At 49.2% G+C, this 13,729-nt stretch overlaps 2 protein-coding genes and 1 long non-coding RNA gene across 3 annotated transcripts; 2 read left to right on the top strand and 1 right to left on the bottom strand.

Annotated features, from left to right (window-relative positions):
* The first annotated feature begins 66 nt into the window (after window positions 1-66).
* Window positions 67-873, top strand: MRPL51 (mitochondrial ribosomal protein L51). Its single transcript, XM_042788280.1, has 2 exons — window positions 67-423; window positions 604-873. Exons 1-2 carry the CDS (start codon window positions 165-167, stop codon window positions 798-800), a joined length of 456 nt encoding a protein of 151 aa, XP_042644214.1. The 5' UTR covers window positions 67-164; the 3' UTR covers window positions 801-873.
* A 641-nt stretch (window positions 874-1,514) lies between these two features.
* On the bottom strand, window positions 1,515-3,039 carry LOC116962313. The gene is made up of 3 exons (XR_006164904.1): window positions 2,984-3,039; window positions 2,408-2,508; window positions 1,515-1,858 (listed from the first exon to the last, which is right to left on the bottom strand). It is a non-coding gene; the product is annotated as an uncharacterized LOC116962313 (long non-coding RNA).
* Window positions 3,040-3,286: 247 nt separating this feature from the next.
* On the top strand, window positions 3,287-8,108 carry VAMP1 (vesicle associated membrane protein 1). Its single transcript, XM_042788281.1, has 5 exons — window positions 3,287-3,390; window positions 4,021-4,150; window positions 4,953-5,111; window positions 5,360-5,411; window positions 5,810-8,108. Coding segments are annotated over exons 1-5 (360 nt in total). The 5' UTR covers window positions 3,287-3,388; the 3' UTR covers window positions 5,827-8,108.
* Window positions 8,109-13,729: the final 5,621 nt, after the last annotated feature.

The following is a 13,729-nucleotide window of genomic DNA, read 5'->3' on the forward strand; positions in this document are numbered from 1 at the left end:
TCCAATCGCCGGCTCCCTTTCCTGCTTCCCCCGACCGTTAGCGCGGCGTCACTCCGTGTCCTTCCGGTTCCCGGCGGCAGCGGAAGGGGCGGGGCCGGGGCCGGGCGGCGGAGGGCACCGCTGCTCCTCTCCCGGCGGCGGGGGGCTCCTGCGGCGTCACCCCAATGGCGGCACTGGTGCGAGCGGCGGGGAGAGCACTGCTGGGCCGGGCCGCGCCCCTGCTCCGGGTCGATCGGGGTGTTAGCAGTGGCGGCGGGCCGCGGTGGGGGCCCGTGCGGCCCGGCCTCCCCGTGCCCCTCTCCTCGCCCCTGGCGGGGCTCACCCGCGCCATCCGCATCAAGGAGCCCCCGAAGCCCAAGCAGGTCGACCGGTGGACGGAAAAACGGGCCTTGTTCGGGGTGTACGACAACGTGGGGATCCTGGGTAAGACACTTCTCCACTCCCCGCTGTGGCGGCAGGGCAGGAGGGAGGCTGGACCCACCCGCGAGCAGCTCCTCCAGCAGCGAGAGGGCGGGGGGGGGGGGGGATTGGAGCCGGCCGCCCTGGGAGCAGCCTCCTCCCGGTCCCAGCTTCATCTTCTCCGCTCTGCCCTCCCGTTCTCAGGTGACTTCCAGATCCACCCAAAGAAGCTCATCGTGGGGCCCAGGTGGCTGCGAGGCTGGCGGGGGAATGAGTTGCAGAGGTGCATCCGCAAGAAGCAGGTGGTGGGAGATCGGATGTTTGTAGAGGACTATCACAAACTCAACAAGAGGATCCGGTACTTGTACAGGCGCTTCAATCGCACCGGGAAACACCGTTAGGAGCAAGCGTTGGTTCGGTCCATGGAGTGTGGTTTTGTGGCACCACGGTCAGAATAAAGCCAGCTTTCACACAGTTGGGTTCCCAGTGCTTTCTGCAGCTTTTGCTGTGTGTTTCTGGCCCAGCCCCAAAGTTCTGCTGCTGCTCCTGGCCTGAGCTCCTCTGTGCAAGTTCTTCCCCCTCAGTCATTTCTGACTCGGAGACATGTATTCTACCTTGCATCCCCGAACTTGACCTCTGAGTCCTGTTTTTTGGCCAGGCTTCCTAGCATCCTTTTGGTCTCTGTGAGTCTGAGGTTCCCACATCCTACTTGGCAATTCCAGCACACTCCAGCTTAGGTTTATCCTCATAATTAAATTTTCAAGTTAGCACTAAGAGTGTCTGCCAATAAGACTTCCTGTTCACTGTTTGTTCCCTTATCCTCCACTTATCTGTGATTAATATCAAGCATGAATGATCCAAATGTCAGTTGAAATGCTTCAGAACTTAACAGGATTTGTCTCTGTTTCACGCTGATGATGCCTTAATCACATACTAATGGCAGTTACCGACCAAGTGGCCTTTTCTTTATCGGGATTTGCAAAAGTAATGCAGGGACTTTTCTTTAAAAACTCTAGCTTCTAGTTTTCTTTAACTGTTACTGGTTCCTTCAGAGAAGTTACAGTGAGTCAAAGCTGGCACCCCTCTAGTCCAACATTACAAAGACCATTATATACTTCAGAAAAGTCTTTACCATGAGCAGGCATTTGCCTCTCTTCCCTCTTAGTTGTTAATTTGGCTGCTAGGTAATTGGGGAGTTATCTGCTGACTAGATACCTTGTTATAAAGCAATGCTAGCTACTCTGTTCAAAAGCACATGGTTGGAAGCGGCAGGGAATGAAAAGAATTTTCTTGAGGTCTAAGCCTTAGAAAGGTGAAGCCAAAGTCTCTATTCAAGCAGCTGAAGTCCATGCTCTCAGGAGCAGGGTGGCATGTGGGACTCCTGCCTGTGGGACTCCTGCTAGAAGGTGTTATGGATTCAGGAAATGGGCACAGGTCCAAGTGGAGACTGAGCAAGCACCTGGAAGAGAGCAGCTGGGAGTTACTACATATGTAAACCACAGGTGTAGCAAATCCTTGGCTGGAAGTATGTCAGAAGCTGGACAAGTGTCAGAGAAAAGTATCTTGTACCCTTTGTCACCTCTTAGTCCCAAACTGCCAATTTGGCAAGGACTCTGTGGGCCAGTAGTTCCACAAGCTCCATCTTCTGTTACTTGCAATGGTTATTGGAACAGTCTTCACACTGCAGTGGGAAAGTCACCAAGCTAAAGAAGCTTTTTCTGTGACTTGTCCCTTCTCAGCTTGTCAACTTTCAGTACTGCCGAGGCTAGTGCTAGGGTGCTCCCCTCAGTAGCCCTATCTGCAAATCACCTGGCTCTAGTCTCAACCCTGTATTAAGGCTTCACCTTCCTCGTAGTCACAGTCTATAATTTATAATGTATCTGTTTTGTGTGATCTACTAATCTCTCAGATCTAACACTAAAATCTTGTATTAATGGCGTGTATCACCTCATGAAAGGAAAACGTAGTCCAGCATAGGTGTGAACCAGTCGCTTGTCAGCCTACTCACCACACCCAGTGCTGTGCAGAGAGACTTCTTCCAGTAGGCTCCTGCCTCCCGTTTTGTCTTGAATAATCCTATCCGTTCTGATCCAGCAGGCTTCTCAAGATCTTTAGAGGGAAAAAAAAAAAAAAAAACAAAACAAACCCAACAAACAGCTCCTCTGGGGGCAGCTGCTGGAGCCCTGTTTCCCCCAGCAGAGGCTCCAACGCTGCCGCCTCAGAAGCTTGTTCAGGTTCCCTTTGACACCCCCCTGCCGTATGCTGGAAGCGGGCCAGCAATCCCATCTCTTAATTGCACGGACAGCAGCTGAGCCAGAGCCATCAAACGCACTACAGAGGCGCTCCGCAACCCGCCCCCCGCCCCGGTAACGGCGCGGGCATGGGCCGGGCTCGACGGGGAAAACCGGAGAGGACAGGTAACCGTGTTCTGGCCCTGCGTGACCCAAACGGCGGGGGCGGAGGGTCCAGCGCCAGGCCACGGGAAGGGCCCGGCGGCTGCCCAGGCTCTTTCGGGACCGGCAGAGGGGCCGTACGGGGCGGGGGGACGCGCTGGGTACCCGCCTTCCCCCCCCCCCGCACTCACCGGCCCCTCAGCAGCCGTGGGGCGCGGCTCGCGCATGCCGATCGGGAGGGGGCGGGCTCTGCTCCCATTGGGCGGCCCAGGGCGTGGGGCGGGGCTTATGCCCTCGGAAGTCCGGAGGGAGGGAGGGGTCGGGGCTCGGTTAACTCGCCGTCGTCTCCGTGAGCCGCGGAGCGCTGATTGGCTGCGGAGAAACCCAAAGGCGGTGCTCATTTGTGGCTGCCGGCGCTCATTTGTGGCTGCCAGCGCGTCCTTCCTGCGGCCGCTTCCGATTGGCTGTTGGCTCTAGGGGCGGGGCATTGTCTCCTATAAGTACTGCGCCACGGGGGGAAGTTCCCCTCAGCGTGCGGCGCCGTGCTGGGCCGAGTCCAACTGTTGCCTGCCCGGGTGTCCTGGTCCTGCTCGGCGATGTGAGTGTCCGCGCGTGGCGTGGCGGGGCTGCGGCGTGGGGGTCCGTGGCGCGGGAGGGAACGGGCCGGCGCAGGGCCCGCGTCCCGGCTGGCGGCGGTGGGGCCGAGTGGCGCATTGCAGCAGCCGCAGGCAGGGCTGCCCGCACCGCCCCCAACCCCCCCCCCCCCCCCACCCCCGGGCGGTCCCGCTCCCCGCAGGCACCCGCTGAGTACACGGGTGGGTGCGTGGGCCCGGCTGCCGCGCCCCACTCCTAGCCGGCGGCCACCGCTGCACCCAGCCGGCCGGGGGTTGCCCCCTCCCCGGCTGCCTTCCTTCGCCCGGTGCTTGCTGCACGCCGCCGCCCCCCCCCCCCCCCCCCCCCCCCCCGCTCGCTGCCAGGCGGCCGTCGCCCCCCGGGAGGCCGCAGCGCCGGGCACGGCCGCACCCGCCAGCCCCTCCCCGCGGCCCTTTTGGGCCTGCGCTTGGTCCGGGATGTTTTGGGGAGCGTGCGTGCCCTCGGGGCTGCTGCCGGCACTGCCCCAACCTTGGGGTTCAGGTGGATTGGGGAGCTTGCGGCGGGGGGGGGAAGGTCCTCCCTCTTGAGTGTCTGACTAGGTTTTCTCCTTCCCCCAATACGTGTGTTTCCCTAGGTCTGACCCAGCTCAGCAACCTGCTTCTGGGGCCCCCGAAGGGGGAGCTCCGGAGGGGGGCCCCCCCGGGGCAACCCCCAATCAGAGCAGTAACCGTCGGCTGCAGCAGACGCAGGCCCAAGTGAAGGAGGTCAGTAGCTCTGCCAGCAGTGCTGGCATCCTTTTGGCTGTCTGGACTCTTCTGCTCCTCTGCAGCACTGATGGTCTTGACAGGCATCCACTGCTGAGGGGGCGGATGCTCTTGTCGTGCCAGTGCCAGCAGTGCGTTAGTACTCAGTATTCAAAAGATGATGGCAGACCCATGAAGAGGCTGGAGAGATTGCTTCGTGTTTAAAAGCTGCTTAATTTCAGATACGACTTCTAAGGAGTAAGCCTGTTAGGTTTTTGGTACCTCGTATCGTGCATCTGTCATGGAAATAAAGCTCTACAGCATCCAGAACAGCTCTTAATCCCTGCCTGCTGCTTCAGGGGAACAGTCTGTGATGTGTGGGGAACTTGCCTGACTTTCCGGGATCAGTGTTGGTAGTGTGGTTGCTGACATGCAGTAACGCATTTATGCCTCACTGGGGCAGCAACATGTAGCTCTAAGTTATTTCTGCAGTTATCAGGGAATGAGCTATAGGATTACTCTCTGGAACGGGGTGGTTTAGGCTTGCTGGATTTGAGAGCTTTTAAAAATAGGTGAGAATGTGGGGCTGAGGACCTGGTTTAAGTGTACTTGATCTGATACTTTAACAGGGCGGGTCTGGGATTTTTTTCTCTGCTTCAGAGTAGGCAATATCTTGAAAGCTGCTTCTTACCCTGACCCTTTTTCCCTTGTTTTTAGCTTTCCCTTGTTAGTAGCTCAGTGCTAGTTACTGGCCAAGATACTCCTCTTACTTTTTCAACTCTCATTACCAATACAACTGCTGCTACTATTCTTCCTTCTGCAGGTGGTTGATATAATCTGTGTAAATGTAGACAAGGTGCTGGAACGAGACCAGAAACTGTCAGAGCTAGATGACCGGGCAGATGCACTCCAGGCTGGTGCCTCGCAATTTGAAAGTAGCGCAGCAAAACTCAAAAGGAAGTACTGGTGGAAGAACTGCAAGGTGAGTTTCCTAGTGCCATGATCTCCCTCATCAGAAGGAAACTGGGCTAGCCCTTTCATGCAGGGCTTTGAGAGGGTAATTGGGGCTTAATAATGATTTCAAATGCTTAGGATTCGTTCACTGTGGAAAAACTTTGAGGCCTTGGCTGTCCTACCTTCAGGGTCTGGCTTCTGTTCCCTGGCTGTCAGGGAAGATGTGAACGTGTCAATCTGTTCTGAGTATTACTCTTTGACAATCTCTTCCTCCAGATGATGATCATGATGGGAGTGATTTGTGCCATTGTGGTGGTGGTGATTGTAAGTAAGTACTGAAAAGCCCAAGATCAAAGGTGAAGAAGCACCAGCTCTAAACTCTTCCTTTTTGGTTTGAGATCTGGAGGGTCTTAGTTGAATAAGTGTTAACTTCAGTCTTCGGGGAAGGGAGGTGGTGGTGCTAGAACTCCCACACTTATTGTGGTAGAGGTATGCTTTATATAGTAACAGAGGAACTGGGGGTGGCCATCATTGTAGAAATGGGCAATCCTGTCTGCCGGGTCAGGTAAAACTGTAAGTATGAGGGGTATTTACCTTGGAGTGGGTGGGTTGGCAAGTCCTTTCCCTGGTGGGGGATTTGGAGGTCTCTGGGGGACCTTTGGTGTAACTTGCCCTTCTGTTCTTTCCTTTTTTTTTCTTTTATTTCCCCTATTGCTTTGTCTCCAGTCTACTTTTTTACTTGAATGTAGCTTCTTCAGTCTGCAACCTACTCTTCCCTGTCACCTTGCCTGTCTCTTCTTGCCCCTGAATCTTTCCTTCCCTTCCCTTCCACCTAGCTTCTTCATTGATTTCTTTACTGGTTTTAATTTGTCGTCTGTATAGGACTCTGAAGCACTCTACTGAACACGGTTAGACTCTTCAACAGCTGCTGCAGCTTTAGGGAGGGTCATCTAAGTTTAGAGGAGAGGGAAGTAGGGGAGGAGTGGGTGAGCTTTTGCTCCTGCTCTTCTGCAGGGAATTTTTGTGGTTTATATTTGGGTGTGAGCTTGTCAAATAGTGCCTGTGTGGACTCTAGCAAAATAAGAATGCCTTAACACCGTGCCTTTGGGGATGAAGGGCTTCAGCATGTGAGATTCTTTAGTGTTCTGCCTAAAAAGAGCGGCAGCATATCTTAAGCTTTTCATTGAGCTTCTGAAATAAAGGCTAGTTTGTGTTGGTCAGTGACCGTGAGCCATCTGACCGAGCTAGATATAGTGATCTAGAATTCTCTAGCCATGGAGAAATGAGCATCTAAGGAAACAATTTATTTTGCTTGTCCTTATTTTCAGATGACTTGCTATCTGAATATGGCCACTTCAGTTATAAAGGAGAGCCTACATGATTCTCTCAGTCAAGTGCAACAGACTAAACACATCTAAGTGAAAGGAGTTTTTTTTACTATCTAAAAGGCACGTGTGGGAGTAAAATCTCCTGCCAGAAGGAACAACAATAAGGAGCCTGGTAGGGGGTGTCAAATATTTTTCATCTATGCAGACACAAGCAAGGACCCTGTGGCTTTTTATCTTGCAGCTTTCTATCTTGCAGCTTTCTGGAAGACTTTGGGGTCATGGCAGAATGGGAGTGGGCGTGTTGCTTTTGTGTTACTGGGTTGAATGTCAGAGGAAGTCCGCGACATAGCAGATGGAAGCGAAAGAGACCGGAGGTATTGCAGATGAGACTGAATGAGCCACATAGCTTTCTAAGAATACTTGTTCTGTTTCTACTACCACAAAGCCATAACTTTCAGCAGGAGTTAGAGAATACTTGGAATGGTTAGCTAGGGTTGCAAAGGGAAATGCTGCTTTGGGCATGGGTATTGCAAGGTGACATCAGATGTCCCAATTTCTCAGCTTAGATCTTGCGTATCAAACTGAAGTCCTCCTTCTTGCTATGGGTCATCTTGAATTTAGATCCAAGGTGGTCTCTGCTGGAAGTAAACTTGCAGTGTGGAATGCTGTGGCTTTCTATAAGCAATTCCCTTGTTCTGCTCCTTCAAAAATAACAAGAGCTGTGAATTGCTTAAATGTGTTGTCAAACCTGGGGTTAAATGAGTTGCCCTGTTCCTCAGTTTCTGCAGGGTCTTATGAGGAATGTGCATCTTGTCGTTTTTTATTACAAGCTGAGCTGTATCCGGTAATCTTGACTGGAAAGAGGACTCTCCTTTAATTTAGGAAGCTCTACCTCAGTTGTAGAATTCCCTGAGGTCTGCATAGGCTTAAGGGGATGTGGGAAGGCAGGGGAGAACATCACTGGCATTCCCAGATGAGAGTGAAGTACAAAAGACGTGAGGAGCAGATGCTTTTTGTTTCATTGAGTGTGCCAAGGAAACCCCTTTCCTCCTCACATGGCATCTGGGAACAGACTAGGTTTTGCATGCTCACTTCCATGCCCCAGCATTTCATTTGCACTGAGTTCATCTGCCTGCAATTCCATCCCTCTCCTTGGGTGAGGGCAGAGATGAAGATCTGGAGTGAAGCAGCCCTCGTCCCCTGAGCACTTCCCTAATTCCCTGTGGAACTGAGATGTGATGGACGGTCAGAAGTGCATCTACTGAAGAGGAGCCAGGGCCTGCTTGTACTACTTACTGCTATCATTTTAGGGGGTGGGCATACAAGTTTGAGGTCCCCAGAACCAGCAATTCTCTTGAACTCTTCTAAGCAAGCCTTTGGTACCCCATCCCTCCTGTTCCTCTGTGGGCTGAGGTCCCCCTAGGCTGTCTTTTCTATTTCTTTCTCTTAGATGTTGTATGTTGCTTCCTCTTCTGTTCCCTTTTTCCTCCTTTGTGTCTCTGCATGGGCAAAAAAAAAAATATCTGCAAGGCCCGCCAAGTAAAGGCAAGGGACTCTGCTGTCCACAGCATTACAGCCACTCAGGCACGTGCAGTTTATTTCATTCCTCTATGAACACAACTGTAATCTGCTCTGGCATGTTCTGGTAATCAGCTCATGTACTTTAAATGGTCTCTAAGAAACAATTCACCACCTTACTGAGTCTGTCTGGTCTGTCAGTGGATGGGGAGGGCTTGGGATACCAAACTGGTTTTGGACCTCTTTTTTTGTCGCTTCCATACTCTACACATACACCTGAAGTTCTGGCCTTCGGAGCAGTGGCTGGTTTTCCATTGCAATGATGGCTGTTTCAGTTGTACTGGAACAGTGTGCTGGACTGACTCTGTGGTAAGTCTGTAACAAGATGTATGAACCAGCAGCTGTGGGAAGAGGATCCCCAAGCCAACTCTACTTCCAGCCACTGTGCAATGCACGGGGAGGTAGTCCCCTAAATGGGAGGATGTGTTACTGGTAGCTCTTCTTCCTCAGTCTGTGCTGCCTTTGTGTTTCAATAACCTATCCTCAGATCCTTAAACCCAGAAAACAATTCTCCATTGTTCTTGGGACATATGTTCATGATCTAAATGAAGACCTCCAAGAGTAGGATGCTGTTCACAGCATATCTTGGAGTGTGACTTGGAATAAAGGTAAGTGCCCCCTTGTTTTGCTTCACTGTACACTTGAAACTCATTAAAAATAAATGATGGAACTTTGTTCAGTGCAGACTTATTTTTAAATGAAGTATTTGTGCCCTTACCTGCCCCTGCTGTTACAAGCTGTGGCTTGTGGTTCCCTTATGATCAGTCTTTGTCCAGTCTTAAACGGTACCAAAATCACACCAGAACGGTGTATGTTCAATGGTTAATTTGGAGCAGTGCAGATAAGCTAATTCTTTCAAAAGATGAAAGCCTTCCTGGGAGAGGAGGGTGTCTGGACTGGCTGGTGGGTTAAAGCAGCATGTAGTTGAAACTTCACCACAGATCAGGCCTGCACAACCTGAATGAACTAGTCATGCTGCAATTCCTGCCAGGTTGTGTGTTGTCTTCCTGTTGGTTCTCAGCCTTGTTTGTGTAGGGGGGAGTAGGAAAAACTTTTAGATGTGTTTCCAGACTCGAACTATACCTTGTGTCCCTAGCTAAACCTGGGCACTTGAGTGCTCACTTTCCAAAGCTGGCCGGCTGTTCTGGAGCACAGAGCTGGGGCTGAACATGCCGCTGAAAATTGCCCCAGGGTTGTCCCCAACTCATGAGTCATCTTGTGCATGTTTGCAAAGAGTTGCATGTCTAACCATAAACCCTCTGGTAGGTGTTGAAAGGCATGTTCTACCGGGAGCTCGCCTTCTGAGGTGCCACCCTTTAAAGCATCAGCATCTCTCTTGCTCCTGCAGAGTCCTGGACAAAAGATGGCTTTAAATGTGCACTAAAAGCAAGGCTGAGGCTTTGGCAGAGTAGTTCTTCATAATGTTCAATTAGAAATTCAGGCTCTGCCTGTAAGCAGGCAGCTCCCATATATAGTGCTTCATCCCAACACTTAGATTTGGTGAGGGAAAAGCCTCAAATATACCGCTCTTCTATGGATATATCTTAAGCCTTCATGTTTCTGTATGCCCGAGGTCTTGCTTTGGCCTTTCCTGGCATTTCTGTGCACTGATCAAAGTAGGCTACATGTTCTTACCAGTGGAATGGGAGGGGTTTGTTTTCTTGCCTCAGCTGGAGAGTAACTGAATGATGGGGAAGACAGAAGATTTTTCTTTATAGTTGGAATGGAGCATCAACACTTACTTAATTTCCCAGTGAAGTGAGAGAGGTCCCTGTTCTGACATACCCACTGGTGTTGGCAGCCTTAACTTGGTGAATAGAGGCAATCATAAGGAAGTACAGAGGTTTTACCTTTGTTCTGACCTCTAAGCAAATAATTACACTGAGAGATGTAACAGATAAGGATATAGGTTTTACAAAACAGGCAACAGCTGTGTCTGGATACAGGAATTAACCCACTTGTTTCTTCCAGGTTACCCGCAGTACTTGCTCTTGAAAGAAGTAACTAGATTTCTTCACAAAACTTTCCCTGTTTACAGGCCAAAATAAAGTTGCACTTCAGCCTCCATACTTCAGATAATATTTGACTTATTTTTTCTGCCAGAGACAGTGATTCAGAACACCCTTATTTGCTAAGTATAAAGAACAAGACTGAGCACAGCCGTCCCTCTGGTGTGTTCCTCATCTCTGTGGTTCCCCTCTGCCCTTTCACTAACAGCACCGCTGCCCTTTTTATTTCTTGATGTAGCACATCTCTGTCACAGATTTTATTGAACTTGACCCAAAAGCCTGCTAATCCTTAAATTTCTTCTAGGTTTGATCTAAGTCTGTGCAGGGAAACTCTGCACCTATCTGTCCAGCTTCTCTGAGCACTCCAGCAAGCAGAGTTTAATTCTAAGTGTACTGCTCATTTTCTGAAGTGGTGGTTTTGTCATTTTTCTAGCTTCTCTGGATGCTTAGGTTGTACTTCCACGCATTTCCTCTATTACCTTAATTCTTATGGAAAAAAACAATTTTGGTATCTGCGAAATTGTGACTGTCACACTTAAGGAAGAAGTTTTCAGCCGATAACGGTGTATGCCTGCTTGTGGCACTCTGTCCTTGTGTTCCCTGCCTTCCCAACCATCCTGTGCCTAGTTATCCTCCTTCCTGGATAGGCTGACCCATTCTTTCTTCTAGTACATCTTTCCATTTCCCCAGTCCCACTACACTCCAAATTTCTGTAGAGGTTATTGGGTCCTCCAGATTCATCTGATCTCACAGTTGGAGCACACCAACTTCAGTGTCACTACATTTCCCAGACTGTCTGTATCCCTTTTCTTTGCTAGCACATCACTTCCAAATGCTCTTAACCCTCAATCAGATTGCAAATGTCTACCACTGTCATGGTCCCACAGACAACAGGCCCTTTGTACTCTATCTCTGCAGGTTGTTCTACAACCCAAAACAGCTCACCTCTCTTTCCTTGTAATTCAGCAGTACCAAACACTTACCCAAATCCTTTGCTATTGTTTTTAAGCTCCTAAACACTCATCCCTCTTCTTCCTCTATAATTTCCCCAGTGTATAAACCTTTTTCTCATCCTTGTTCTTCTCCTCAAGCATGTGGAACTACCCCCTTCTCTACTGCATACTCCTTGAAAACCACTCTAATACTCCAATTTATCCACAAAATTAATTTTTCTTCCTTCAAGCACTTGCATTGCTACTTCTCTGCCTTCCCCCTACATGACAGATGCTCCCAGTCCAAAAAGACACAACTTGATTTTTCTTCAGTGTCCGATGACCTACAGCTGCTCCTTGCATGTTTTCTGTGTCTTCCAAATAGCTGGGCTATGCCTCTAACATACCCGTGACTACTGAGCACTTACATCCCCTCAACTTTCTCCTCTTGTGCAAATTCACCTCGTTCTTTTAATTCCCCTTTTGCTGACCTACAAATCCCTCTAAACACACACTTTCTTCCCTTTTCTCTAATATTTCACATTCTCAGTGAAACACTCCATGTTCTGGCCTCTCGTTCCAGCCCTGCTGGGCTCTCCTCTTGTTTTCAGTCAGACCAAGCTCACTGTACATCTGTTGAGCTGGTGATTTGTGGTCTTGTCAGCCTGGAAGAAGTGTAGGGATGTTCCTGGGAGCATCACCTGATTTCTCCCAAGACGGCAATTTTTGCACTGATCCTCAGGACAGAGAGGGCTAATCTATTTACCAACTTGTATAACAGCTTTGTGTTTGTACAGGCTTTTAACTCTTGATTTACAACTACCCAGAATGGAACCATTACTTTGAGTTCCGCAGTCCAAGCTCATTTTTTTGCATTTTAACGCTTTTACAGCAGAGAGAGATAATACTGGGCAAGCTAGGGAATACATCACCTTCTTCTGCAGCTATATTTCTTTATGGCATTGAATAGAATTTAATGTTCCAAGTAGTTATGCCTCTGATTAATCTTCCTTTAATTACCCACTTAACTAGGTGTGATGCAGTGGGTCACATCGGTGTTACGGTTATCACAAGGTTCCATGTGATGTGAAGAATTGTGTCTTACTCTGGATATTCAGCAAAGATTATGCTCACTGCATGAATCATCGTACATTTATGATATACAGAGACTGTTTTAGATTTTTCACCTGCTCCTTCTCCTTTCTTGATTTGAAGGTGCTTTTGTGAAGCAAACAGCTTTATGTGTCCAGTGTCAGGTTTTTACTTCATTTAAAATATCCCATAAACACAGAAAGTGGATTTTTTTTTTATTTATTTATTTTTTTTTTTGGTGTTTGTAGAAGTTCTGATTTTTTTTTTTTCCTAGTGGGAGCCTGCCAGGGGCAATATGTGTTCCAACACCTATAAGTGCCTGTCCCTTCTGCCAGGCTGCCCCTGTTGCTGAAGGACATTCCCGGAATCGCTTCTGTTCCCAGCAGAGAGATGACATATCCTCTTTCAAACAAGGGGCATCAGCTGAGCACTGGGATAGAGTTTGAAAAACCATGAATATTTGTGTAATAAAAGAATATAATGTTCGCATCTGTGAGGAGAAAGAAGATCACTCTCTGCTGGGAAGTGAAAAGTGCATTTAGGTAATCAAGGCAAGAGCAGTACAAGAAGCATGTGTTTAACATCTTGAAAGAATTAGGCAACAGTCTGCACAGTGCAGTAAAATCCTCCACCTTCCTAAGGTCAGTGCATCTACCTTAATTTTTTAAATATCTGAAGTTTTTCTTTGGTTATGATTAACTAGTTTTACATTCAAAAGAGGCTGTTTGCAATGTGATTGGGTGCATGGTACCACAGGTCTTTGCCTAAACTATATGCTTGCATTCTGGTACCTGTGTGTGTCTGGTTAAGTGGATAATCCTGTTTGTTAAAGACATCAGCCTTGCTCTCCTGATACCACATAAAGCACTGCGTAAACACCATTGCAGCAGAAATCTGAGTATTTGTAAAAAATAATATGGCAAGTTTACTGCAAGAAATTAAGATGTGTGCTCTTATGCGAAGGTCCCCAAATGAGTTCCTGGGATGAGGACCATCTTTTCCCTGGCCTTGCTTGCCCGTGAGATCAATAGGCTAAAGCTTTCCCTGAAAGGATCTTAGGCTAAAGCCTGCAGTACTTCTTTGCTTCACAATCCTCAGCAGACCCTCTGTGGGTGAACCAGAGAAGGGGATGCGTGGGGCTGAGTGGACACTGCATGGCCTGTGCTATTTCGCTCCTCTTTTGCAGGATCTCATGGCAGCAGAGATACTGCTCGGGATGTTTTTGAGGGTGTGGGGGGTACATAGCCCCTTTGTTTCCATAGTTCTTCTATAGAGAGATTGGTTTATCCTGAACACTCTGGCAAACAGTCAAATGCTTCAACATACCTGTGTGGTATATCCCAAGGAAGGAGGCTGCTATAGAGCTAAGATCTACCAGAGCCACATAGGCAGCATAAAAAGGGAGACCTCCTTCTACCAGAGGTGTTTTGTCCTGACCTAAGGATGAGAGCAAGCATCCACCACCTCCCCAGAGTATTGTGCATAATTATAGATTGAGATTATATCAGTGGCTGTCATCTCTCAAGGCTATACAAATAGCCTCTCCTCAGGGGGAGGAGAGGGTGGGTGGCTTGGTCTTGGGATCAGAGCTGGACATTAAGAACTAGGAAAGGGCAATCAGTTTCCAACCTTGGGGAAAGCTTAAGAAAGCTCAGCCTGGTGGGAGACTTCTACTCCGGCTGAGATTCCATTCCTGTCTGTCCTGGG

This window comes from Tyto alba, unplaced genomic scaffold, assembly GCF_018691265.1.
Source record: "Tyto alba isolate M040663 unplaced genomic scaffold, T.alba_DEE_v4.0 Super-Scaffold_14, whole genome shotgun sequence".
NCBI classification, from domain to species: Eukaryota; Metazoa; Chordata; class Aves; order Strigiformes; family Tytonidae; genus Tyto; species Tyto alba.

What these genes read in the sequence shown, in the direction of transcription:
- MRPL51 (XM_042788280.1), top strand. Translation starts at nt 165, where the DNA reads ATGGCGGCACTGGTGCGAGCGGCGGGGAGAGCACTGCTGGGCCGGGCC. An exon ending in CGACAACGTGGGGATCCTGG is followed by an intron (nt 424 to 603) that starts GTAAGACACTTC and finishes TCCCGTTCTCAG; the next exon opens with GTGACTTCCAGATCCACCCA.
- VAMP1 (XM_042788281.1), top strand. An exon ending in CGCAGGCCCAAGTGAAGGAG is followed by an intron (nt 4,151 to 4,952) that starts GTCAGTAGCTCT and finishes TTCCTTCTGCAG; the next exon opens with GTGGTTGATATAATCTGTGT. An exon ending in ACTGGTGGAAGAACTGCAAG is followed by an intron (nt 5,112 to 5,359) that starts GTGAGTTTCCTA and finishes CTCTTCCTCCAG; the next exon opens with ATGATGATCATGATGGGAGT.